The 27,438-nt window shown below is 54.5% G+C and overlaps 4 protein-coding genes across 5 annotated transcripts; 3 read left to right on the top strand and 1 right to left on the bottom strand.

Annotated features, from left to right (window-relative positions):
* Positions 1 to 397: 397 nt before the first annotated feature.
* Positions 398 to 27,438, bottom strand: LOC128278792 (uncharacterized). The gene is made up of 10 exons (XM_053017521.1): positions 27,407 to 27,438; positions 24,271 to 24,291; positions 22,434 to 23,326; positions 20,615 to 21,213; positions 15,100 to 15,640; positions 5,224 to 5,974; positions 2,342 to 3,657; positions 1,772 to 2,281; positions 1,392 to 1,693; positions 398 to 1,324 (listed from the first exon to the last, which is right to left on the bottom strand). Exons 1-10 carry the CDS (start codon positions 27,436 to 27,438, stop codon positions 398 to 400), a joined length of 5,892 nt encoding a protein of 1,963 aa, XP_052873481.1.
* On the top strand, positions 6,246 to 8,275 carry LOC128269198 (probable cytochrome P450 9f2). The gene is made up of 3 exons (XM_053006592.1): positions 6,246 to 6,512; positions 6,592 to 7,844; positions 7,927 to 8,275. The coding sequence occupies exons 1-3, from the start codon at positions 6,301 to 6,303 to the stop codon at positions 8,094 to 8,096; spliced, it is 1,635 nt and encodes a 544-aa protein (XP_052862552.1). The 5' UTR covers positions 6,246 to 6,300; the 3' UTR covers positions 8,097 to 8,275.
* Positions 9,119 to 10,931, top strand: LOC128269200 (probable cytochrome P450 9f2). The gene is made up of 3 exons (XM_053006595.1): positions 9,119 to 9,330; positions 9,420 to 10,672; positions 10,762 to 10,931. The coding sequence occupies exons 1-3, from the start codon at positions 9,119 to 9,121 to the stop codon at positions 10,929 to 10,931; spliced, it is 1,635 nt and encodes a 544-aa protein (XP_052862555.1).
* Positions 11,430 to 16,285, top strand: LOC128269199 (probable cytochrome P450 9f2). Of its 2 annotated transcripts, none has more exons than XM_053006593.1 (3): positions 11,430 to 11,487; positions 12,122 to 12,356; positions 12,422 to 13,903. In XM_053006593.1, the coding sequence occupies exons 2-3, from the start codon at positions 12,145 to 12,147 to the stop codon at positions 13,836 to 13,838; spliced, it is 1,629 nt and encodes a 542-aa protein (XP_052862553.1). In that variant the 5' UTR covers positions 11,430 to 11,487; positions 12,122 to 12,144; the 3' UTR covers positions 13,839 to 13,903. The 2 variants fall into 2 exon arrangements, with proteins under 2 accessions (XP_052862553.1, XP_052862554.1); XM_053006594.1 differs by lacking the exons at positions 12,122 to 12,356; positions 12,422 to 13,903 and adding exons at positions 14,585 to 14,804; positions 14,875 to 16,285 and having other exon boundaries at positions 11,443 to 11,487.

Genomic DNA, 27,438 nt, shown 5'->3' with positions numbered 1-27,438 from the left:
TAAATAAATCATTTATTGAAGACGGACTGTAACGAACGGACATTGTGTACACCTCCTCCTACCTATAGCATGAGTGCCGCTCGCCGCGTTCGATGAACGGGACTATTCACTATTTCTACATTGCAACGTTGGACGTGTTTTCTGTTCGTTCCTAAGTGTCCTACTGTTAGAAGGGGATTCCTTCCTGTTTCTGCCCTCCGTTAACCATCCGGAATGCCATCTACAAACCGGCGGCGGTCTGCGTATCGTGCGGTTGGTCACGTCTGTGATGATCGATTCTGGTTCTTCTCCGGCCTGTTTACTGAAACTGAACACCCTGACCATCTTGTAATCTCAAACATGTGTGCAAAGTCCCTTTTTGACGTGGATCTCTCGTGGTTCCGGTTCCAGCACACCATTATATCACAGAATCGTTTCCCATACCGCTGCGGGACCTGTTCTGTCTGGCGGCGTCGCCATTCCGGTGCGCATCGTCCCGGTCGTCCTCGGCGTCACAGTCGAGCGTAATGATGCTGGAATCACCGATTGGGGCTGCCCCGAGCACCAGGTTCTCCATCGAGTGTCCGCGGCGCAGCAAAGTGTTGCACAGGGTTTGCGTGAATCCTGCCGAAGCGGACCCAGCTGATGGTGGTGGTGGTGCGGGCACAGTGTTGGCGAGGGCGACGATCGGGGCCCCGGTGATGGTGGCCGGTCGCAGAATTTGCCGAACGTCGGAAGCCGTCAGTTGGTGGTGGGGTGACGACAACGAGTGCGCCACCGTCTGCGATTCAGCGTCCGTGCCGACCACGAGCGACCGATAGCGGCGACCACTGCCCAGGGTCGCCGAGTTGAACAACATCCGGGGTGGCCGCGCCATTTCCATGGACTCGGGGCCCCCGAACTGCTGCAAAACGGAACAGTAATCGGGCGGAAGCTCACCATCGGCGGCCGGATTGGCTCCGAGCGTCGCCTCCGACGGCACGGTCGACTGGGGCAGTGCCACCCGTTGCCGGTGGCCTCCGCCGCTCGATTCACCCATCAGCCGGCGTACGCTGCGCCGGATGCTGTTGCGTAGCATCTTCGCGATCCGTGCCCCGGTGGCCGTGGTGTACGACGGTGGTGGTGTGTACTTTGGTGGCGCATCATCTTCGCCCGCGGATCCCCGCGTATCGAGGGACAGCGAAACGGTCGCGTTCGGGTCCGAGCCGTCCGAGCGCACCCGGCCTGACGCCGAATTCTGTTGCACCGGGCGGGAAAAGGCCGGACGTCTCGCTTGGTTCACCGCACCACGAGCGGTGCTACCGTTGTCGCCATCGACCGGTGGTCTCAGTAAAAGGTCCACGCGCTGCAAAACCACAGAAAAAAGGGATTGAATTCTTCCCCTGGGGCCGGTAAGTCGGCTGTCTACTCACGTCCAGTATGTCCGGTGGTCCCCGGCACAGATAGCGATAGATCTGCACCACCATCACGATCGGGACGAGCAGCAGGAAGCTGACCTGCACGAAGCCACCGGTCTGGCGGGCCCACAGCGGCCAATAGCTGGCCGACCCGTTGCCGCCGGGGTTGCCCCAGTTGAAGAGGGCCGCACTGTTCGACAGCCGGTACTGGAGGATGCACAGAAAGATGAGCCCGATCGGGAGCAGAAAGTTCCAGGCAAACGCCACGAACGCCGAAAAGGATTGCAGAAGTTTCAGATCGTTGACTAGAATGTCGCCTGTCGCGGGCAGAATGTGCAATAGAGAATTAGTTCTTCGTGTTCACCATCACCGGCCGCCCAGGAGTTAAGGCTCACTTGTGAACGGTCGACCACGGACAAGGAACAGGGCCAGTATGTGGCCGATCCAGAGCAACAGCACCCACCAGGCGGCGCCGAGGATGGTGTCGAGGTAGTACACGATCGTGATGCCACCCTCGGTGGCCAGCGGCATCCCAAGCAGCAGCCCCGTCACGCAGCTCAGCAGAATGGAGGACGGTGCGTCCCCGATGGCACCGGCAATCGGTTTCCACGCGACGCACAGCTGCCCGAGCCCAAACAGGGCCAACGTAAGGTACGCGATCAGGCCCCAGATCGCGGGAATGTGCCCGGACCCGGGGGCGGCCGTGGCCAGCGCGGCCGGCAGCAGCTCCGTCGCGAGCCGCAACACCTGGTAGCCACTCTCCCGGCTCGGGTCGGCGTACGGTCGCTTGAAGCTTTCGCCGACCACCATCGAGTAGCGGATTAGCCATCGGTTCGGCATCGTAGCGTGCTGCGGTGGCAACGGTTGGCTGGCGGGCAGCAAAAAGACGTTGGTTCCCAGGTTTTCTGAAAATACAACCAGATCAGCAACAAGATACCGAGGAGCAAGTTCCGGGCGATCCGTACCGTACGATCCAGGAAAGTAGTAGTAGCCGCGGGTGTTGAGAATCTGCACGCACGCACTACCCAGCACGGCGGCCAGCAGCAGCACGGCGAGCGTGATGAACGCGACCAGGAACGCGTCCCGGCGCAGTTCGCGCCGTGTCCGTCCGTTGCACGCCCCCTTCCGGTTGCTGCGGCAGTTGAGTGAGTAGATGGACACGCCGAGTAGACCCCACGTGAGGAACGTTTCCTGCGCAGCGCACATCCAGCTGCGCGAGTTGAGGAAAAAGTCCTGCCAATCCGTCGCCGGGAACACGCTCTGCACGCTGTCGTAGCTGATGAAGGTGAGAAACTTGGCACACACGGCCACGAGTCCGGCCGTGGCGATCAGGAACAACCCGACGGCAACCTTCCCGAGCGACCGGATGCCCCGGCAGAGGGCCACAAACACGAGCGTCCACAGGATGGCCAGGTTGAACGCAAGCTGGAACCGGATCGCACCGATCCCGCTCACACCGGGCGCTGATGTAGAGCTTCGGCCGGCGCCGGTCGACGTTTGCGACGCTCCCAGCATCCGCAGGTGGTACCGCTGCAGCACCACCCCGTTGAAGTAGTCGGCCACCGTGTCGGACAACCGGAACGACTGGTTGCCGCCTGCGGAGCCGCCGCCGCGGTAGAACTCGAATGGTTCCTCCCACCGGTACTTCTCGTTGCGCACGGTGAACGCATCGCGGAAGTACACCAGGACCCAGGCGAGCGAGATGGCCGAGTAGAGGGCTACCAGGGCCTGGGCGACCAGCAGCGCGATGCCGATGCCCTTGCAGATCGGGCTGATGCGCCACATGGTGACCGGTCCGCCGCGGATCCGCGCCCCCAGCACCATCTGGAGCCACATCATCGGGATGCCGAACAGGAGCGAGAACAGCACGAACTGGACGACAAAGTTCGCCCCGAAATGGACGCTAAACACGGCGAACCGGGACACGTTGAACAGCCCCACGGTGCAGAAGGTCGTGGCCAGGGAGCGTGAAATGGCGTGAGGCCAGCGGGCCTTCGGGCGCCCATCATTCCGGCGGCTGCTACGGCGGCCGTCCACCACCACGTCCGGATCGGACGACTCCTCTTCCGGTGCCTGCGCTTCGTTCGCCGTCCCGTCGTCATCATTGGCCGCCACCGCCACCGTTGACCGCCACTGCTCTTCGCCCCGGTGCCGTGCCCGGCTACCACCGTCCGCGGTGGTAATGGTGGCCACTTCACCGCCCCCAACGATCTGCTGCGTTCCGTTGCTCACTGACTGCCGCGAAGGCATTCCGGCTCCTGCCTCGTGGTTCGGCTCGGACCTGGCGAAAAAGAAATCATATTTTCCGTCAACTTGAACAACATTTCCCGGCCCCAGTGTCGGTTACATATCGCTGGCCAGAAGCGGAGTAAACCAACGCTTCGCACGGTCACTGAACGCCGTCCAAGGAACCGCCATTACGCGCACGGCCCAGACGAACGGGACGCGAAACACGCGACACTCGGCCGTTCGGAGCCGTCACTTAGCAGCAGTCTACCCTGCCCTGAATGTCAAGGGCTCGCGGCGGGGTCAAGGGTTCGCAGAACGGGCCACAGAACGATTCCGGGCATCGCACGCCCGGTTCCCGGGTTCCACTTTGGGGCGCTTGTGGTGCAATGAAAATATCGATAGCCAGGAGCGGGCATCACCCTGGCCTCGGCGGCCGTTTGTTGATTGCCCATCACCATGGCAACACACGCACACGGAGTGCACCGAGTGTGGTGCGGTAGAGCACGGGCGTCAGAATGTCACGTTAGCGGGGCCAACAAGCTACGGGGACTTCGGTGTTTTCCGCGACAGAGAAAACTAAATTTCCTGTGACCAACTCATTACTGACGATGGCAAAACAATTGCATATCATCCGTCTGGATCAACATGACTGCAAAACTTTAAGTGCGTGCTATCAATGCAACTTTTGCTCTGCTTCTGAATATTTTCTATACATATACCAGGGTCCAAAAGTATGAAACCGGATTGTGTAAACAGAATCACATTGCAAAATGCCTTTCGAAGCTCACCGTGATCATGCTCTTGGAAGATCGCAGCGCTTTGAGTGGTTCAAAACATTTAAACATGGCGAATTTGACTTCACAAACAACAACCGTTGGAGGGCTTCAATAAAGATCAAGAACACATTCGTGAACTAGGAGAACTTTTGGTCGAAAATGACACGCAAACTCAACAACAGCTCGCGGATCAGCTAAATGTGTCTCAATACACCATACACCGTGGGAAAGATCCAGAACGAGGAAATCGACCATTGGCTGACTAATAGGTTTGCTTCAGAAGTCGAACAATTCTTTTGCCGTGGCATCCACGAATTTCCAGAGAGGTTTCATATTTTTAGTCCTGGTAAAAGTTATTGTCTGTTTGTCCGCTCTATTCGCCGCATACTATGATGATGATGAAATTGAACAACATGTTCGTGTCAGTCATCAGACAATCGTGTCAAGTATGTGGATAAAACCTACAAAATGATTGCTTCTCCTACAGTCAATCGTATGTGGCCTGCTTACGAGTTGGAAAACCGTCAGATCTATTTTGGTGCGTCTGAGAGAAACTCTAAAAACATTATATACCCAGCAGCATTTCAATAACTTCCATTGCAATCAATCGTATCGTTTTCCCAATAAACTTCTCAAGTTTAAAATTTCTCGAATACTAATGGGAGCTTCAATAACGACTGCAAAATTGATAATGTAACTAATAATACTAGGCTCAAGAAAGCTTGGCCCCGATACCGAGTACGGCCGCCTCTAGCGATATGATTCTTCACCTATCCCCAGCATTGTCCAAAAAAGCCGATGTTGCGGTGATATGTCGCTGTCAGCGGTGCGTCGGTGCGTACCTACGATTGTCGGCATTATCTCCGCCGGACGCTATCGAACTGTAGGTGGTTGTCGACGATAACAGCGACACCGGGCTGGGGTTGCGGGAGCTGCCCATCGAGCTACCCTCCGATTCGACCGCCCCGTAGCGGTGTTGTTGTTGTTGTGCTGCTTGGTGCTGGTGCTGAACCTGCGATTCCTCCGCTAGCGCCAGTGGAGGGGCCGAAGCACGGTCTCCCGGTACGCTGTTGGTGCGGATGACGAGCTCGTTGGTCGCTTCATCCCGGACGGCCGTTATCGACACGAGCCGGGGCTGGGACTGCGTTCGGCGGCCAGTTTGTCGCGGGACCACCCGTTCATCCCACCCACCACCATCCAGATCGGTTTCGAGCGGCTGCGGGGGTGACGGTGAGGAGGTAGGCGGCGCCGACGGTTCCCATGTGGACGATGGAGTGGGCGATGGAGGTAGCGCCACCCGCAGCGCAGGTACATTAATCATTGCCGGACGCTCTTCGCTGTCCATGCTGCTGTTCGGCAGGTCGTCCACCGGAAGAGTGCTGATCGAACAAAAGTCGTCCCCATCCTCCGGCACCCCGATCGCCGATGAATCGCTGAGCGATTGGCCGAGGGGTTCCACAGCCACCGGCACCGGCTCAACGACGATCTGTTCGGGTAGCTCGATCAGGTGCTTTCTGCGCATCGAATTCCGGTGCCAGCTGATGGGATGCTGCCGAGCATCGGCGCCCTTCCTGCTCTCCGTTTCGGTGGGCCCTGCAAAAGAAAACAAATATTGCGAAATCAAATAAAATGAATAAGCCGACGCCGAACCGCTCGTCTTTTTTGGCGCTCATGGCGCCCGTTATCTGCTTGGCTCCGGCTGCGGATGTATTGGTTAGGTCCAGCCGGTTCCAACGGGTAAGTTTGCGTTAACTCGCGCGGCCCCTAGATTCGTCACACAGCGGTGTGGCGGAATAAAAGGTTACACGGTGCGCCATGGGGCCCACAAAATTCAGTCTGATTCGAGCCGAGCAGCGGCAAAGTAACTGCGCAGCAGCAGCAAAGTCAAGCTTAAAGTTTCATCCCCGATCGCGGCCATCATGGAGATCAGCCTACTAACGCTGGGGCTGGTGGTGGGTGCCCTGGTGATGGCGTACCGGTTTTTCACCAAAAACTACTTCTATTTCGCCGACAAGCCCATACCGTTCCTGAAGCCCTCGTTCCCGTTCGGTAACCAGGGTGCGGTGATGATGAAGAAGGCCTCCCTGTTCCAGCACTTCCGGACGCTGTACGACGCGTTTCCAGACGCCAGGTAACATTCGCCGCGGTGCTTTCCAACAGCATCCCCTGGACGCCTTGGTTCGGGAAAACTTATCGCATTCCCACCGTAGTGTCTTCGGCATGTTCAACGTCCGTCAGCCGGTGTATTTCGTGCGGGATCCGGAAATAATCAAGCAGATAACGGTGAAGGATTTCGACCACTTTGTAGACCATATGGCCACCGGTCTGGACGATAACACCAACGAGGAGATGTTGCTGGCGCACTCGCTCGTTTCGCTGCGTGGCCAGAAGTGGCGCGATATGCGGGCCACCCTCAGCCCGGCATTCACCGGCAGCAAAATGCGCATCATGTTTGGCCTGATCGCCGAATGTGCCCACTCGATGATGGCCCACTTCCGCGAGGAGGTAACTAAGGCACGAGCCAATGGCCACGGTGGGCTGCAGCTGGAAATGAAGGATGTGATGAGCCGGTTGGCGAACGACGTCATCGGGACGGCCGCGTTCGGCATCAAAGTGGACTCGTTCCGTGATCCGCAGAACGAGTTCATCAGCATGGCTCGCTCGATCACGAACCAGGAGAGCGTGTGGAAGGCGCTGAAGCTACTCGGCTTTACGTTCTTCCCGAAGCTGATGTCCCGACTGAATATCGACTTCCTGTCGAAGGAGGAAGATCGGTTCTTCCGCGGTACCATCGCGGAGACGATGCGCGTGCGCGAGGAGCAGAACATCTTCCGGCCAGACATGATCGAGCTGCTGATGCAGGCCAAAAAGGGTAGCCTGAAGCACCAGCAAGCGGACGAGCCGCAGGAGGCGGCGGAAGGATTTGCGACCGTCGAGGAGTCACAGATCGGCCGCCGGGCCCACGATCGCCGCTGGACCGACAACGAGCTGGTGGCGCAGGCTTTCATTTTCTTCTTCGCAGGCTACGAAACCATCTCGTGGACCATTTCGTTCGCCCTGTACGAGTTGGCGATCGCCGAGGATATCCAGCAGAAGCTATTTGTCGAGCTGCGCGAAGCTGAATCATCATTGGGCGACGGAGGGGAGGACATTTCCTACGAAAAGCTACAATCCCTACGCTACCTGGACATGGTCGTGTCAGAGACGCTGCGCAAGTGGCCCATCGGCACGCTCCTGAACCGGGAGTGCGTGCGGGACTACGAGTACGATGATGGTAACGGGACTAAGTTCACCATCGAAAAAGGTATGCCGGTGTTCATCTCCATTATCGGTATGCACTTCGATCCGAAGTACTACACCGACCCCGAGCGATTCGATCCGGAGCGGTTCAGCGAGGAGAACCGCAAAAACATCCACCCCGGCACCTACATACCGTTCGGTGTAGGACCACGGAACTGCATCGGTACGTAGACCTATGACCAACCGGGGCTAGGTGTTTCTGTACCGAAATGGTTCGAATTATTTTTTTCTAATCAATCCCGCAGGATCACGATTCGCGCTGATGGAAGTCAAAGCCGTCCTGTACTATCTGCTGAAGCAGTTCCGGGTGGTACCGTGCGCCAAGACGCAGATTCCTTTGCAGTTGAAAAAGTCGGCCACACAGTTCGCCACCGAGCATGGCGTGTGGCTTGAGTTTCAGCCCCGATCGTCGTGAAGAGGAAGGAATAGAATCTTAGTTAACCTATGAAGGAGTATCCATCTTCATCACCATGTTAGGAATTTAGAAGAAATTCAGACAATAAAGAAACCCACACACATAGTGTCCACAACCAACTGGCGCTTCTTTAATGCCGGATGCGTGGTTTGCGTTTACCGGCGTAGAATAATTATACAATTCGTAGTACCAGGCTAGTCAATAAGTTTTGCGGTTCCATAAGAAAAATACAATGGTTTTATGGTTTGAAATACACTTTGGCCAGCGAGACTATTCAGTATAGTCTTCCTGGACATTAATACACTTGTTTGGATAGGATTTGTACTAAATCTTTTTCAGTCACTTGACCCATCTTTTTACTGTACTGTTGATATTAAATGGCTTGTAAACAAAGAATGAATTGACAGATTGAAATGACGCTTCACATACATTCATATGAAGAGTGAAACAACATAACAAAAACAAATTAGGTTAGTAGCAACGGCCTCTGTTATTGAAGCGCATAACTTTTTGCACGACCCAGTAACTACGTAGGAATGTGCCAATCAGATGGTGGTCTCTAGATATCTGGTCCGGCTCCATGTTTCCGACGACAAAAATGCCATCATAAATGCTGACTCACAATGAACAACACTTCAATCATCTTCGCTTTCAAAAAAATCAAAAAAAAAATTCAAATAAAAAAAAAAAAAAAATCTTCGCTTTTGTTTTAATCTTAGAAGAACGGACCGGGTCACATTTATAATCATCGTCGTTGCTTCCCGAAAATTACCCGTCGTTGGCCGCGACAACGACGCCACGCTCCAAGGTCACACATTCATATGCAACATTAACGCCGACGCCCGACGTTATCATCGCGGGCAGGGATCAAACACGCACACGCCCTCGTTTGGGGATGGGATGCTGGAGAAAATTGGCTGGAGTTTAGTTTTTGGCCGTTCTTTCCCCGAAGCGGTCGCAGATCATCTTCGCGCGGCAGCAGCGAAGTACCGTCTAGAGTTTCATCCCCGATCACGGCCATCATGGAGATCAGTCTACTAACGCTGGGGCTGGTGGTGGGCGCCCTGGTGATGGCGTACCGATTTTTCACCAAAAACTACTTCTATTTCGCCGACAAGCCCATACCGTTCTTGAAGCCCTCGTTCCCGTTCGGTAACCAGGGTCCGATGATGATGAGGAAGGTCACCATATTCCAACACAGCCGCATGTTGCACGAAGCGTTTCCAGATGCCAGGTAACAGTCGCAACGCCTTTGGGTTGCCTTGGCTCTGGGGTCACGTTCGATTCTGGGGCACTGTAAAACTTATCACATTCCCGCCGCAGAGTCTTCGGCATGTTCCACATGCGCCAGCCAATGTACTTGGTGCGCGATCCGGAAATAATCAAACAGATAACGGTGAAGGATTTCGACCACTTTGTCGACCATATGGCCACCGGAATGGATGATAACACAAACGACGACATGTTGCTGGCGCACTCGCTCATCTCGCTGCGTGGCCAGAAGTGGCGCGATATGCGGGCCACCCTCAGCCCGGCATTCACCGGCAGCAAGATGCGCATCATGTTTGGCCTGATCGCCGAGTGTGCCCACTCAATGATCGCTTACTACCGCGAGGAGGTAACAAAGGCACGAGCCAACGGCCACGGCGGGCTGCAACTGGAGGTGAAGGACGTGATGAGCCGGTTCGCGAATGACGTCATCGGGACGGCCGCGTTCGGCATCAAAGTGGACTCGTTCCGCGATCCGCAGAACGAGTTCATCAGCATGGGCCGTTCGATCCTGAACCAGGAGAGCGTGTGGAAGGGGCTGAAGCTACTCGGCTTTGCCTTCTTCCCGAAGCTGATGGCCCTGCTGAAGATCGACTTCCTGTCGAAGGAGGAAGATCGGTTCTTCCGCGGTACCATCGCGGAGACGATGCGCGTGCGAGAGGAGCAGAACATCTTCCGGCCAGACATGATCGAGCTGCTGATGCAGGCGAAGAAGGGCACCCTGAAGCACCAGCCAACAGACGAGCCGCAGGTGGCGACGGAAGGATTTGCGACGGTCCAGGAGTCGCAGATCGGCCGCCGGACGCACGATCGTCGCTGGACCGACAACGAGCTGGTGGCGCAGGCCTTCCTTTTCTTCGCAGCCGGCTACGAAACCATCTCGTGGAGCATGTCGTTCGCCCTTTACGAGCTGGCGATCAACCAGGACATCCAGCAGAAACTGTTCGCTGAACTGCACGAAGCAGAAGCAGAGCTGGGCGACGGAGGGGAGGACATTTCCTACGAAAAGCTACAATCACTGCGCTACCTAGACATGGTCGTGTCGGAAACGCTCCGAAAGTGGCCCATCGCCGTAATGGTGAACCGGGAGTGCGTGCAGGACTACGAATACAACGATGGCAACGGGACCAAGTTCAGCATCGAGAAGGGTATGGTGGTGTTAATATCCATCATCGGTATGCACTTCGATCCGAAGTACTACACCGACCCGGAGCGATTCGATCCGGAACGGTTCAGCGAGGAGAACCGCAAAAACATCCACCCCGGTACCTATATACCGTTCGGTGTAGGACCTCGGAACTGCATCGGTACGTAGACCTATGACCAACCGGGGCAAGGTGTTTCTGTACTGAAACATTTCTTTGAAAACACTTATTTGTTTTAATGGCTCCCGCAGGATCCCGATTCGCGCTGATGGAAATCAAAGCCGTCCTGTACTATCTGCTGAAGCAGTTCCGGGTGGTTCCGTGTGCCAGGACGCAGATTCCATTGCAGTTTAAAAAGTCTGTCACACAGTTCGCAACCGAGCATGGCGTGTGGCTTGAGTTTCAGCCCCGATCGTCGTGAAGACGATCTTATAAGTTAACCTCGAAAAGAGTATTTATCTTTGTGACCATATTAGGAATTTAGAATAAAATCAGATAATAAAAGAACCCACACACATGATGTCCACAACCAACTGGCGCTTCTTGAATAGACCAGCGTAGAATAATTATCCAATTCGTTGTAACTACGTTGGAATATGCCAATCAGATCGTAGATATCTCTGAATATCTGGTTCGGCCCAGAATGTTTCCGACGACAAAAAGGTCACCATAAATGCTGACTCACAACGAACGGCTCACTTCATTCATTGTCGTCGCCGCTTCCCGAAAATTACCGGTCGTCGACGCCGACGACAACGACGCCACGCTTCAAGGTCAATACGCAACATTAACGCCGACGCAAACGCGCACACGCCATGCCATGCTTTGCTGGTGCTGGTGCTATGCGCCCCCCCCGGAATGGACACCGAAAACCGCCGCACCGATGTTTAGTTTTCGACCGTTGCTTCCCCGAAGCGGTCGCAGATCATCATCGTGCAGCGCAGCATCTCGGCGACGTCGTCCCCACGAATTCCACGGTAAGCATAAGCATGTGTGGGGGGAGGGAATGGTGACAAATAAATGGTGACCCCCCGGACCGGCGCCGGGACGCTCCCCGAATCCCCAAAATGGTCAATAGAAACCGATTTGTTGACTTTTCGCGCGCCGCAATGTTGGTCCACCGATGAGATCATCGCCTGCGCTGCGTACAATGCCCATCCCAACTCCGCGCTCTCGACGTGTGTGTTTGTGTGTGTGTGTATGTGTGTGTGAATGACAATAATCGATCGATAGATAGCCTGGTGGGTTGGGGTGTTTTAATATAGGACATCCACACCGGGGGTCGAGTGGAGTCACTAGCTTCACTTGGGGGTGCGCAGACGCAAAAGTCAATCTTGTAGAAACCGGATCCGGATCGTATCGCTTGAGTAGATCACACACACACTGGGTAGTGAAGCAAACGAAAGGGAACCCCGGCTACCGTCGGATTCTCTGTCTCGAGTGTCGCCCAGAACGGGTCGCGTCCGATAAGCGTAATCTGCGTACTTCCGTGTGTGGAATAGGTTTGTTTACAACGCTCCCCTTATCGCTAGACTCTCGTCCATCCGTGTGTGTGTGCTTTTCGCATTGTGTGCAGAAAGAATCAATCTCCGCCGCGCGGTTTGATTTCAGTTCCACAACAACAACCGCCGGCGATGGCGCTCGATCTGGTGACGGTGGCGGCGCTGCTCGCCATCGTGGCGCTAGTGTATCAGTATGTGCGCCGGAGACACGCGTACTTCAACGACAAACCGTACCCGCACCTGAAGCCCACCTTCCTGCTCGGGAGTTCCGCGCCGATGCTCTTCCGGACGCGCAACATTATCGAGCAAGTCCAAGCGATGTACAACGCGTTCCCGGATGCGAAGTAAGTTTTGTTACGGGGGACTCCTCGTCCTCGCTAACGTTGGCTCTGTCCGTCTCCCCCCGAAGGGTGATGGGTGCGTTCGATATGATGACCCCGAATCTGGTGGTGCGCGATCTGGAGTGCCTGAAGCAGATCGGCGTGAAGGACTTTGACCACTTCAGCGACCACACGCCGCTGCTGAAGGACGAGCGCGACTATGCGCACTCCGAGATGCTGTTCCTCAACTCGCTCTTCATGCTGCGCGGCCAAAAGTGGCGCGACATGCGGGCCACCCTCAGCCCGGCGTTCACCGGGGCCAAGATGCGCCAGATGTTCGCGCTCGTGTCCGAGGCTGGCCAGGGTATGGTGAAGCACTTTGTGCAGGAAACGCGCCAGCCCGGCGCATCGCAGGAGTACGAGATGAAGGATATCTTTTCGCGCTTTGCCAACGACGTAATCGCGTCGGTAGCGTTCGGTATCGAGGTGAACTCGTTCACCGACCGCGAGAACATGTTCTACGTCAGCGGCAAGAAGCTGCTCGACTTTACCAACTTCTGGGCCGGGCTAAAGTTTCTGCTGTTCATGACCGCGCCGAAGCTGGCGATGAAGCTGAAGATCGAGATGATGGACGTGAAAATGAGCCGCTACTTCAGCGACATGATCCTGGACAATATGCGAGTGCGCGACGAAAAGGGTATCGTGCGCAACGACATGATCCAGATGCTGATGCAGGTGAAGAAAGGAGCGCTACGCCACGGCGCCGACGAGCCGGAGGAGGCGAAGAAGGGTGACGATGCCGGATTCGCGACCGTCGAGGAGTCGAGCGTGGGCAAGAACGTCAGCACGCGTCACTGGACCGACAACGAGCTTGTGGCGCAGTGTTTCCTGTTCTTCCTGGCCGGCTTCGATACCGTGTCCACGGCCCTTGGGTTCGCGTGCTACGAGCTAATGGTGAACCCGGAAGTGCAGGAGCGCCTATACCAGGAGATTCTCGAGACGGAAGCGTCACTCGGTGGGGGGCCGCTCACGTACGACACGGTCCAGTCGATGCGTTACATGGACATGGTGGTCTCGGAGTCGCTCCGCATCTGGCCACCGGCACCGGCTGTCGACCGGTACTGCACCCGGGACTACGAGTTCGACGACGGGGCCGGGTTGCGCTTCCGGATCGAGGCGGGACGCACCATCTTCGTACCGGTCGCTGGCCTACACTTCGATCCACGGTACTTCCCCAACCCGACCCGCTTCGATCCGGAGCGGTTCAGCGAGGAGAACCGCGCTGACATCGTGCCCGGCTCGTACCTGCCGTTCGGGATTGGGCCACGCAACTGCATCGGTTCGCGGTTCGCGCTGATGGAGGTGAAATCGATTCTCTACCACATGCTGAAGAGCTTCTCGTTCGAGCGCTGCGCCCGTTCGCAGGTGCCGCTGAAGCTGAAAAACCATCCGGCCACCCTAGCGACCCAGAAGGGCAATTGGCTGCGCTTGAAACCAAGGGACTAGGCGAGGGTAGTGACCGACCGACCGGAGTTCGAAATGATTGAACAAATAAACGATAATAAATGTCACAAAAATCAGGGAGAACTGTCTCGTAATCTTGTGGCCTCCTTTGTAGTCTGAACCCGAATTCCATGTCCCTGAGGGTATCCGCGATAAGATATGCGATAAGAGGCGTCGTCAACAGCATGGAACCGAACCGAACCGGACAATAGATCAACCCGCGCGGGTTGTGCCAAAAATAAAAATAGAAGGAACAGAGCCAATTATGGCCCCAAGGGGGTCTTCTTTCATCAGCACTGGTCGAAACAATGGAACAGCCCATCCAATTAACAACCTCATCCAACCAACGAAACCGCAACTCATCATACCCGACCGGGCGTATCTGATCGTGGCTTGTGGGTTGATTAATCGGCCACTTTAATAAGAGGGTTGAGGGACACTTTCGATGATAAAACTCCCTGAGAGGCATTTGTCGGCCTACCGTTGTTGATATGGAACTCTCTACACACACGCGCACAATCTTTCGCCATTTGCGGATGGCTTCACGAGTAACGTTATCGCCCTGCGCAAGTTGTAGAACCTGCTCCCGACCCGGGTTTGGCGGTGTCGGCGATGGTCGTCGTCGGTTTAATTAACTCATTCGCTTCCAATTAACGGGACGTCCGAAAGTCGCGTATCCAGTCGATTAGAGGGGTTCGCTACTTGAAGTGCTGACCGTGCGGACATCCAATTTGTGACAAATCTTTCAGAGCGCACGATGGAGCTGAACCTTCTGTACGTCATTCCGCTGGTGTCGGCCCTGGTGGCGCTGTACGTGTACCTGACCCGCAACAATGGGTTCTTCAGGAGCTACGCCATACCGTGCCTACCGGTGAAGCCCCTGTTCGGGAGCTCCCGAAGCCTGATGCTGAAGCGCGTCTCGTTTCAAGACTTTGTACGCCGGAACTACGAGCGGTTTCCCGGTGCAAGGTAAGCAGACACATTGGAGTTGGAGCTCTGCAGGTAACTGCTGAGGTATCTCTCTTTATCATCCCCGCAGGGTATTCGGTATGTTCGAGATGCTGACACCGCTGTTTGTCGTCCGGGATCCGGAGCTGATCAAACGGATCACCGTGAAGGACTTTGACCACTTCGTCAACCACCGGCCGATGTTTCACACGGACGCCAACAACCCCGCATCGACCGTGATGTTCCATAAGACGCTGTTCGTGATGACGGACCAGCGGTGGCGCGATATGCGGACAACGCTCAGCCCGACATTCACCGGCAGCAAGATGCGCCAGATGTTCGAGCTGATCGTCGAGTGTAGCACGAACATGGTGGAGCACTACCGGCAGCAGCAGGTCACCGACGGCGTTGCCCGGGAATACGAGATCAAGGACGTGTTCGTGCGCTTCACCAACGACGTAATCGCGACCTGCGCCTTCGGCATCCGGGTGGACTCGTTCCGGGACGACCGGAACGAATTCTTCCGCTACGGCAAAGAGATCACCAACTTCAGCCGACCGCACGTCTTTCTCAAGATGATGGGCTACCAGGTGTTCCCGTATCTGATGGCCCGACTGCAGGTGGACCTTTTCGACCGTAAGCACGTCGCCTTTTTCACCGACGTGTTCCGCCAATCGGTGACCGCCCGCGAACGGCACGGTATCGTTCGGCCAGACATGGTGCATCTGCTGATGCAGGCCGGCAAGGGGACGCTCCGCTATCAGCCGGAACCGGAGCGCGAAGAACCGGAAGGTTTCGCCACTGCCCGCGAGTCCACCCCGACCGGCCACGGTAAAGCACCCGCCACGCTCACCGAGCTAGAGATGGTAGCGCAGTGTTTGATATTCTTTGTGGCCGGCTTCGACACGATCGCGACGGCCATGACGTTCCTGGTGTACGAGCTGGCCATTGCACCGGATCTGCAGGATCGGCTGTATGAGGAAATTCTCGGCACGCACGATGCCCTCGGTGGACAGGCGCTTACGTACGATGCGTTGCAGAGGATGCGTTACATGGACATGGTGGTGTCGGAGACGCTTCGCAAGTGGCCCCCGTCGCCGGCCACCGATCGGGTGTGTACGCGCGAGTATACGCTGCCGGCCGAAGGAGATCAGCCCGGGATCACCATACCGAAGGGTGCGAACGTGTCCATCCCCGTCGCCGGGTTGCATCACGACCCGCGCTACTATCCCGACCCGGACCGCTTCGATCCGGAGCGGTTCAGTGAGGAGAACCGCAGCGGGATTCACCCGGGCGCGTACCTGCCGTTCGGGATCGGACCGCGCAACTGTATCGGCTCGCGGTTCGCACTGATGGAGGTGAAGGCCATCGTTTACCAGCTGCTGCTGAGCTTTCGGTTTGAGCGCACCGACCGGACGCCGGTCCCGATGCGACTTGCCAAAGGATTCACCACGCTGAAGGCCGAAAGCGGAGTCTACCTGAAGCTGGTCGCAAGAAAGTAGCCAGTCGGTCGGCCGTTCGGCGTCTGTATCCTTTAAGTAATCTCGAATAAAATGCATGTTTTGCTAACTAAACTACCTTCGTGGTCTGGCATTAGCTGTTGTGTGATTGGGTCTCATATAGAAAGTTTCCCGAACGTCCAGGCAGAAATTCTGGCCCCTTATTCTTTGTGGTGAACGGACCTTGCCGACGACTCATTTCCATTTCGTTTCATTCCAGTTCATTTCGGTCCAGAATCCCGGTGCAATGGCGATGGAGCTTTGGTTGCTGCTTTCGACCGTCGGGGTCCTGCTGCTGTACGCGGTGTACGCGTACCTCACGAAGAACATCCGGTACTTCGATGGCAAACCGATTTCGTATCTGCCGCCCGAGCCGCTCTTTGGCAACGTGCGCCAGTTGCTGCTCAAGCAAGTGTCCTCGACCGAATTCATACGTTCCCTCTACGACCGCTTTCCGCGGGAGAAGTAAGTTACGGCGAGATATAATAACATGTGGACCCCATTGGACTGATTATCTGCCTCTCCGCTCCATGGCCAGAGTGTTCGGGATGTTTGACTTCCGGACGCCGGTGTTTGTGGTGCGCGATCCGGAGCTGATCAAGCGGATCGCCATCAAGGACTTTGACCATTTCGTGAACCACCGGCCCTTGTTCGGGCGCAACACGGACCCCGACTCGGGCGCGTTGTTCGCGAAAACGCTATTCGCGCTCACTGACGGCCAGTGGCGTCAGATGCGGGCCACGCTCAGTCCGGCCTTCACCGGGAACAAAATGCGCCAGATGTTCGGTCTAATCACCGAGTGCAGCGTGCAGATGGTGCAGCACTTTCGCCAGCAGTCCAACGATGCAGGCGCGGTGTATGAGATGAAGGAAGTGTTTGCTCGCTTTGCCAACGACGTCATAGCGACGTGTGCGTTCGGGCTGAAGGTGGATTCGTTCCGCGACGCCAACAATGCCTTCTTCGCCAACGGCAAACAGTTGGTCAACTTCAACCGAATCGGTGTGGTCGTGAAGACGCTCGGTTACAGCATCGCACCGCGGCTGATGGAGCGACTGGAGGTGGATCTGTTCGACCGCGAGCAGACCCGGTTCTTCGGAAGCATCATCCGGGAGACGGTGCGCCGTCGGAAGGTGGACGGGATCGTGCGCCCGGATATGGTTCACCTGCTGATGCGCGCCCAGCAGGGAACGCTGAAACACGGTGGGCAGCAGGAAGACCAGAGCGATGTCGCATCGGTTGAAGGATTCGCCACGGTACAGGAGTCGGAGGTGGGCCGCACGGATACTGGCGACCGCAGACCGATCAGCGACATGGAGCTGGTGGCCCAGTGCTTGATCTTCTTCCTAGCCGGATTCGATGCGGTTTCCGCCAGCCTGGCATTCCTTTCGTACGAGCTAGCCCTGAATCCGGCCGTGCAGGAGAAGCTACACGTCGAGGCCCTAGCGACCCGCCGGTCTCTTAACGGGCAGCCGCTCAGCTACGATGTCCTGCAGCGAATGAAATACATGGACATGGTAGTGTCGGAGTTGCTCCGTAAGTGGTCGACGGCTCCGTTTGTCGATCGACTGTGCGCGCGGGACTACGTGCTGGCCACCGGTGACGATGGGGCCGAGTTCACCATCGACAAGGGCACGGTTGTGTTCATCCCAATCAGTGGCATCCACCACGACCCGCGCTACTATCCCGATCCGGACCGGTTCGATCCGGAACGCTTCGGCGAGGGCGCTCGGGACAACATTACACCCGGCACCTATCTGCCGTTTGGGATTGGGCCACGCAACTGTATCGGATCGCGGTTTGCGCTGATGGAGGTGAAGGCCATCGTCTACCATCTGTTGCTGGAGTTTTCGTTCGAACGGTGCCCGGAAACACAGGTTCCACCACCGTTGACCAAGGGATTCATGGGGCTCGGAACGGAAAAGGGTATCCAAATCGAGTTTAGACCAAGACGCCCGCTGTCAGATTGAGCCACTGATCGGTATCAGGTTATCTGACGATCAGTATTCTATGGAAGCATTCACCAACTACCTCGAATCTGTGACCAATATGGTCCTCACTCATGTTTTATTTTGGCCTCTACCGGGCACATCTCGAAGCAATAAAAATTTGTTTTTCCAAACCAACTGCCCTATTCCATTCTCGAACGTTCTACATCGGGGCGAGTGTCAAGGTGTTATCAAGTTATATTCCATCGCGCAACGCGAGTATTGCCGCCAAGTGAGCCCCGGAAGCGAGTCGATCCACTCAGCGCGTTCAGTCAAGAGGCGGTACAATTAGCGGCATTATCCGGCACCCTGCATATCAGCCTCGTCGGATAGACAGCTTGTTCGATGATGTAACCAGCGGTAGCTAGAGTGTAGCTTTACTGTTACGGATATGACGCACAAGAGACCCGCGTCAATCTTGAATCGCAAAACAAAACTCCTCAAAAGACCTGCTCACTGCTGCGGGGCAAAGTCATCACCGATCAACGGTACGGCGACCAGATACTGGGTTGTTCAGTAAGTTTTGCGGTTCGATATCAAAGAGCGACACAACACCTGAAATAGTAGAAAAAATACAGGATGTCGTATTGGAAAATCGTCGAATCACTGAAAAAGATTTAGTATAAGGCCTAGCCATCTTATTGAGCAGTATAACCAGTATTTTGACTGAAGTATTGGGTTTCAGAAAGCTGTTTGCACAATGCGTACCGCATTCGATAAAAATGGAACAAAAACGCATTCGAATGCATCTTTCTTGACAACATTTAGAGCTTTTTCAATAGGATAAAGTGGATTTTGTGCATTGAATCATCACTATGGATGAGACTTGGGTCTCTCACCATGATCCTGAATCAAAACAAGAGGCTAAAGAGTGATGTGAACCTGGTTCTTCGGATACGAAATGAGTTCGTGTCCAGAAATTACCCAAGAAAGTGTAAGCATCAGTTTTTGGGATTCGAATGGAATTTTGATTACTTGCATTAAGCAGATTTCTTGCAAACTGGTAAAACAATAAATTTCGATTATTGTAGTAACTTTTTAGACTGCAGAAGAAAATCAACCTCCTTCAAAAGGGTAATGCACCGTGTTACAAGAGCATTTTGACAATGGCAAAAATCCATGAATTAAAGTTCGAACTGTTGGAGTATCCACCGTATTCAACAGATTTGGCCCCTACAGACTTCCAGACCTAAAAAAATCGATAGCGTGGATAGCGTTTTTCATCAAATGAAGACGTCATAATAGCTGTGGAAGCGTATTTTGAAGCTTTGCCAACTTATCACTTCAGGGATGGAATTTATAAATTGAAATCTTGGAGTCTATTGATCTTAAGGGAGACCATACTGAATGATAAAGTGTATTTCAAACCAGAAACATATGTTTTTCTTATGGAACCGCAAAACTTATTGAACAACTCACGATGGGTGAGTATCTTCTTGCAACGATCAACGGAATGAAGAAATTTACCTCATCGCTATTGTTCCCAGTACGAGTTGCAGTGGCCATTTCGGTGTTGCTATTTACCCGACCCGACGCGGTCCAAAAGCATTCCGTCCCATTTCGAGCGCTCGTGCCAACAAAATTGACATTTACGCAAAGAGTTGTAACGGTACCATGGGCACGGCTCGGCTCGGCTCGGCGATCGTCAGCCGTGACTCATTTGCAAGCGCAACGGTACACACCATTGTTTCTGCGCCGAGCCGTGGTTCCGTGCTTTCGCAGCCAAAACAAGCACTCCAGACCGCTCAGAGACCTCGGACAAAATGTCGTTCACATTAGAGCCGGATCGGATCGCCGGCCTACCGCCAATAAAGGCGGTTCTTGGCGCAAGATCAAGATCCGCCCGCGTTACGCTCTGGGGGAAGCCGACACACGACATGTCGGCCCCAACCCGACCAGGCGGATGACAGCTAATAGAATCAACTCGCCCGCGTCTCGTTGGGACCCCCACACTGGGTCGGCAGATAAGTGTCGCGGTCGCGGTCGTGTGTTGACTCAAAGTTCAAAGATTAAACATTAGCTCGCGGGGTGCGCGGACTTGAATTTTGGCGTGTGTGTGGGACGCCCTCGCGTTGATCGCTGGCACGCGCATTGGCAGTCGCGTTTTGCATGCTCTCTGAAGGGGCACAACAGCATTAACATATTGCCGTGCCCATTATGCGAAGCTCGCGACTGATGAATGCTCATTTTTATTGAATTATGTGTGGCTCGCCCGCCCTTGGCTCGACGACGATTAATTTGGGTCAATTGGGTTTAACCGAATTATCTATCAATTTACGGGTCGGCTATGCCCAAGAGACGCGACGACTCTTTCGTAGATAGCTCTCTTCGTGCGGCATTCCAATACCGATACCCGTTCGAGCTGGCCGTGTAACTCCTGGCGCAATCTCTCGTTCTCCTGCTCGAGCTGGGCAACCTGCCGCTCGGCCTGCTCGATTTTCGTTTCGCAGTCCTGCAGCTGCGCCAGCTCGCTATCGACGGTCTGCTGCGCTCGGATGAGCTGCTGCGTGGCGTCGAAGAGGGCCTCCTGATCCTGCAACGTTTCACGCTTCACCACCGCCCCGAGCAGGCGCAGTTCGCGGTCGGAGGCCAAGGCCTCCCTTAGTTCCCGCTCGCCAGCGAGCCGCTCGAGCTCGAAACTTTCCAAGTGCACACGCAGTGCATCGCTACCGACGGCTTCACGCTTCTGCTCGACCAGGGTTCGGCATTGGGCGTTCTGTCGGGCCAGCGACCGGGTCTTGAACCGCATCTTGGCCGTCGCCGTTTCACATTTTTGAACCACACCGTGGCAGAACGCTCGGAACTGCTCGAATCGCAACGGACCCTGGCGCTTCTGGCGCTGCTCCGTCACCTTTGCCTCGAGTGCGGCCAGAACGGTGTCGCTTTCGATGATCGACAGTCGGTGGTCTTCGAGTTCCGCCTGCAGGTCGGATAGCTCCTGGCCGGCTTGTTGTACGGGCAGTGGTTCCATTTCGAGGAGATTCACAGGCGTCAACCAACAGTTTTCTGGTCCACGGCTTGTCTGTTTGATGCGATTCAAAGAGTTCTTTGATCTGACAAATGTCTTTTCTAGGTAATGAAATCGACATACGCGAGTCCTGTCATTGCACGTCGAAAATGTTTAGAACAGTCATCGACATAGTTCGAAAATACTCAAATATGCGCGCAGACCTTTGTCCGATTTTTATAACCGATGTGGCGTTAGGTTGCTACACATGTCAGTGCCTTATGGTGAAAAGTTTGGTCATTTTGAATAAACAGTCAATTTTTTACAGCCGTTTTGCTTAGACGTGTTTTGGCTCATCGTCGATGCCGTCCTTATCTCCTAAATCGTTGCGTAGCGTCCTCCTTTCATGCCCCTCTTCAGTTTCCGGAATAAGAAAATGTAACAGGGGGCCAGATCTGGAGAATACGGTGGCTTGGGCATCATTAGTGTGTTGTTTTGGCCAAAAAATCGCGCAGAAACCACGATGTGTTAGCAGCAGCGCAACAGCCAATTTTGGTTTTTCCACAAATCCGGGCGTTTGTGACGGATTGCTTCGGGCGAAATGCGCATAACTTGCAGGAAATATTCTTTATTGGCCGTTCTATCTTTTGGCAACAACTCATGATGCACCACGACCCTGCAATCGAAGAAAATTGTAAGCAAAACTATTCACTTTCGACCAAATTTGGCTTTTCGACGTTGATATCTTCTCAGCCCTTTGAAACAATTTTGAACCACTGACAAGCGGTGCTTTTGGTCTTAATAGCTTCACCATAAGCCACAGTCAACATTTCAATTGCGTTTCCGTTCTTAATTTCGTTTTTCACACAAAATTTGGCAAAGATTCTTTGCCATCCAGTTTTGGAGTAGACAAAAACCGAAGATGAGCCAAATCTTGTCCAAGCAAAACAGCTGTCAAAAATTGACCGATTACTCAAAATGGCCGATCTTTTCACCATAAGTCACTGACAAGTGTAGCAACCTAACGCCTCGAAAAAAAAATCGAAAATCGGATATACGTAGCCCGCGGAAATTCAAATGTCGTATAGAACAAACCTCGTATGAAACACATGGTGCGCCAAGACCGAATACTTCGATTGACAATACTCATGCGGACATGTTAAACTGTAGCCCGTTCCCGTGTTCTACGTATGTCTACCAATCGAAAAGTGAAACTTACCAGCTACGGCTTCACTTTGCTCCTCCGGCACGGCGCCGGACTCCTTCCGGACCGGGACCACACTGTCACTGGTTGGGGCCACGAATGTCCTGCGGAGCGAGGCACCCCGCTTGAACGCGCTCAGCACCTGCGACCGCTTCCGTTTCGGTAGCGTACAGAAGTGCTTAATATCACCGAACACAACCCGATCACCGGTGGTGCCACCAGCGTCCGCCTGCACTGCACTGTCGTCGCCGGCACCACCACCACCGGGTGTCTGATAATACTGTAAACTTTGATCCTGCCCGGTCACTTCTTCACTGCCACGGGCTGCCACACTCGGTTCCTCGTCTTCGGGCGCCTCCGACACACCCGTGGAACAACCGTCGTCACTCTCGTCTTCGTCCTCCTCCTCCTCCAAGTCGTCAATCTCGTCCAGGTACGCGTCCAACTCCGACAGATAGTCGACCACCTGCGCGTTCGGGTCCTCCAGGAAGCTCTCGACAAACTTTCGGTTCAGCTGTAACTTCTTGCGCTTGAGCGTCCAGTAGCCGCCCACCGGTTCCTCCTCCTGGCGTCGCATCCCCCTCCGCAGTGTGCAGAAGTTTCCTAGCCCATCGGATGCGTCCTGCGCGGCCAGCCGGTCTGATTTGTCCTCCTCGGTCTCCTGGCCGGCGGCGGCGGTCCCTCCCAACCGCTGCTGGCTGTTTCGGCGTTCGCAAAAGTTCTCAAACGTGCACATGTTCTGCTCGTACAGCAGACTACGGCCCAATTCGGCGCGCTCCTCGGCACTCCTGCCGCCACCGCCGGACAGTCGGCTGACCACGTGGCCATTACCCATCACTGACGGCGCTTGATCCGTCGGCCGGTCCGTCTGTCGGCCCGTTTCGCACTCATCTGACACCTTCGGTGGCCTCGCCAGCGCCAGGGCGTTTGAGCCACCGCACGCCGCCATCGTCCGTGCGCTGCTCTGGTGGTGTTGATGGCTGTTAGTACCGCGGCGTTACTTTTGCTACTTCGCTGCCTGCTGCTTCGCGTGCCGGTGCAACATTCGTGGGCACGTTGGCTGCGGTCATTTCCGTGTGTCCTCTCGACGCTGCTGCTGCTGGCTGTGACCGGACCGGAAATAGAAAGCAAACGGGCGGGGGGTGGATTAATTATCACGAAAGTGTACCGGAGACAGAGATTTGCTTAAACCACGCATTTCGCTGCATTTAGGCACCAGAGGTCCGTGGTTTAATGGTGGGGCGGGTTGCTTAGGTAAACTCGGAAAGCAGAACATGAGAAAATGGAATTTTGTTTGCCAATTCACCCCGATAACACTCCGGCCTTTCTTTCGAGCGATCATGTTTAAACCATCCAAGCCAGTTTCTACCACTTGTCAGTTTCGGGTGGCACCACCTTCCCCGCCCTCGTCAGGGGTCATTGAGCTAGAAACCGCGACGGCTTCGGCCGCGGCATCGATCACAGCATTTCACGTTAGCCCCGAAAATTGCACGCCGAATGTTTGGACAGTGCCGCCGCCACCAAAATGCCTATGTATGAGAGATCCCATCAATCATCCGCAGCCCAGAGATCCACCCAAACTGTGTCTGTGAGGGAACGAAAAATCGAAATCGCAATCAAGAGACTTATTTACGAAACTCCGAAGATCAATATTACGGCTGACAACAACGGCGGGGAGAGAGCAAAAAAAACGGCACTTCGGAGATCGCCCGAGAAAGGCTGACTCACATTATTGGCACAATTAATGGTTCGGCCGCCGGAAATCGCGCCACATCGCGGTCCGGTGCGTTTTCCAGCGCGAGATGCGTTTTCATTTCGAAACGCCATCAATTTCATTTTCAATTTTCATTACATGCGGGCGGCCGGCCTGGGCCTGAGCGGAAGGATGGTGCAGAATAATGATCGATTGTAATGGGCCTGCCGCCACCGCCCACTTGCCGTGGCCTGCAACAAATGCATCGATCGTTCACTTTTGCAATGCCGCCACCGTCGTGCCATTTATCCGACACGGATCCGACCCGAGTGCCGGCGAGTGCGGAAAATGGAAAACTCCACACACCCGCACCTTATTAGCCGGAGGAGAAGGTTCGGTTTTCCATTTTCGGCGTCCTTTGCAAGTGAAACTGGCGGGCAGCCTACCTTCACCCGCGCCGGTGGTCGCCGTTTCACTCTTCTCAAAGGCCGGCCTTTTCGAAAGAGAGTGCCGAATCGAAACTCAACACCAAGCCCGGTGCGCTAGAGCACGGCTGGTAGTGCTGGTAGGCCGGTGCCGAGTGGCCCCCGTGGCTGGAGTCGCTGAACCATAACAGGAAACTGTTTCACCCGGCCGCCCCGAAGCGACCGAGCGAGTTCTGCTGCGTGTTGCAACGTTTTCGTTTGTTCCAACAACATAACCAGCACTGGCTGAAGGCTAAGCTGTTATGTGCTCAGAACCTGCCCCGAGGACGCGGCGAGAACGATTGCCACGCGCGCGTAAGCGACGAACCTTCTCCCAGGGCGCGTTCGCTCCCAACCAAGATAGGTGCTGGTTGGCAGGCGTTCTGGAGCCACACGTTACATCGCCCTTTCGCATCGCCGGCCGGCTAATGAACAGCGGAAATTGAGCAGAACATCAGCGGGTGCCAAATGAGGGAGGAAATGGCAACGGAACCCGAACGGAACCCCGAAGAAGAAGAAGCAGACTCACCACGTTACACCTTATGGATTATGGTTCGGTTTCGGGCCCCCTCCCGGCTGGAACTGGTGAGCGTGCGGGAAAACCTACGAACCACACACGCGTGCCGCCTTTCATTCACACACGTCTTGCAGCCCCCGCCCGGGGGGGTTTATGCCGTCACGGGTCATAAACACGGGCTGGCGGCGGACGGATACGCGCGGGCCGGGAAAAAGTAGTATGAAGCCTTCCTCCCCTAAAGACACGCCGAACGACTGGAGCAGAAACCCTTCCGCTCGCCACCGATGATCCGGGGGAGCTTACGTGTAACGGGACCCACCGGCGAGCGGCGCGGTTGTGGCCAAAGATTTCACTTCGCGTTTTGTTTTTGTTTCCCCCCTTTTTTTGGTTGACCATTTTTCGCCATTCTTTGGTCGAGCCGGTTTTTCGTTTGCTTGACGTTTTTCTTTTCCAGTCTCCTTTTCCTTTCCTTTTTTAACGTAAGCCGCTTTTGGAGAGGATTTTCGCAGGTCACCACCATCGTACCAGGGTTCACAGGGACTGTGGTCCGCATTCGTTTGGGACCAGAACAAAAAAACAAAGAACATCCCTGAAGAATGTACCGAACAGTTACAACACCCGGGAAGTGGTTCTATCCGCTCACTTTCACTACGCCAGCCATTAACAGGGGAATGATTCGGAAAGGATTTTAACCACAAAAACCACAACACCCCAAAGTGCGACCCCGACACGCAGCCATCCGGGTGAATGTTGGAGCCCGATTGAGTCACGGCAAGCGGCCATGCGTCACGACGATACACGATCGGGCCGCAAGAATCGGTTATGCGTCACCTACTGAGCACAAAAATCGAGGCTCATTGAAATCCGATCTGCTTGCGCGCTAATGGTGTGTGTCGTTAGCCGCGTGGGTAAATGGCGTGAAGAATGTCGTCGCGGCGCGAAAAGACGTTTCGGTAAATTTTGGAGGAGCAACTTGGATGAGCAGCTGTGAACGAAAACACCCAAAACTGCAATTACGCAAAACTCTCTCCCTCTTGCTCACTCGCACTGGAAAACCTTGAAATTTATTTGGGCTGCGCGCGCGCGAAACGTCACACTGCAACGCCAAACGCCCAGAAAAACGCGTCCGAAGAGGCACAGCCAAAAAAAAAAGGGTCACCGCAACAACGTGTTTCTTGCGTAGTACGCCGCGCGCGCCGCTGGGTTGGCGGCACCCAAACGCAATAAGCGGTGAAGTAAAATTGGGCGAAAGAAAAGCGGTGGGCCATCGACGAGCGGCCTTGGGGGTGTCGCAGCGCGGGTGTCGCGCGAAAACTTTGTTAATCTTTCCGCCGGGTGACACACGTTTTTCACGTGGCGGTGACAAAACATTGGGTTTGCAAAAACCTTAAAACTCTGTCCGCTCAGTTTACAATGGGCTAACGGCAACGGGGCGATGGGTATTAATCGTGGGCCAGCGGGTCGATTAACGGGTCTAAAATGATACACATTTTGTTTTGTTTTTGCTAAACATTCTGCAATACACTTGGAACACGAAATCCTACAGCTGCTGCTATGTAGAGTAAAGTCTTCTCTTTTAGGTCAAGTAAGTTGCGCTAATAGTTTTAGCTGTTGTGAAGTTAAACTCCGTATATCAAAGCTGTTTCCCTATTTTGCTGTGAAAGATTTTGCAGCGGAAAGAGCTTTAGGGCTTTTGGTGAGATTAGCTTGGAGTTATCTATTGCAAGCTACTGGATTACAGTCAGACGGTCTACGCACAACTGTATAAAACCCAATTGATGAAATCGAAGAACCAACGCTATGCGAAAATAATGCCCTACGGCCAAGGCACCTTTTAAAGGGTGGTTCATGGATTTATGAACTTGTTTTTTTCATTTGGTTATAATAAAACGGATGAATATTTTTCGATGGTTGAACATTTATTTGAAAGGTTCATTCAAGACCTTTTTATGGACAAAAAATTTGGTCAAATGTCCACCACGATTAGGCCATTCGGTCGACCTATTTTGAGTACATTTTCGATTGTCTTTGGCCCTATCTCGGCAATAGCCATTTTAAGTTGGGTCTTGAGGTCGTGAATGGTTGCTGGTTTGTTCGCGTAACAAAGATAATAGTCCAATGGTATCAAATCGCCGCTTCTTGGAGGTCAATTCACAACACCATTTCTACTGATTATTCGCTGTCCGAAGATGCGGCGCAAACAATCGATCGTGGCTATCGCTGTAGGGCCGTCCTTTTGAAAACAAATGTCGTCTAAGTTTTCCGCTTCAATTTCCCCAAAGAACCAATCAACCAACGTTGCTCGGTAACGTACACCTTCGACGGTTCCGGCAGCTCCTTCTTCAT

The sequence above is a fragment of the Anopheles cruzii genome, chromosome 2 (assembly GCF_943734635.1).
Source record: "Anopheles cruzii chromosome 2, idAnoCruzAS_RS32_06, whole genome shotgun sequence".
Classification (NCBI taxonomy): domain Eukaryota; kingdom Metazoa; phylum Arthropoda; class Insecta; order Diptera; family Culicidae; genus Anopheles; species Anopheles cruzii.
Note: the sequence above shows the minus strand (reverse complement) of the source record. Positions and strands in the feature narration are given on the sequence as shown.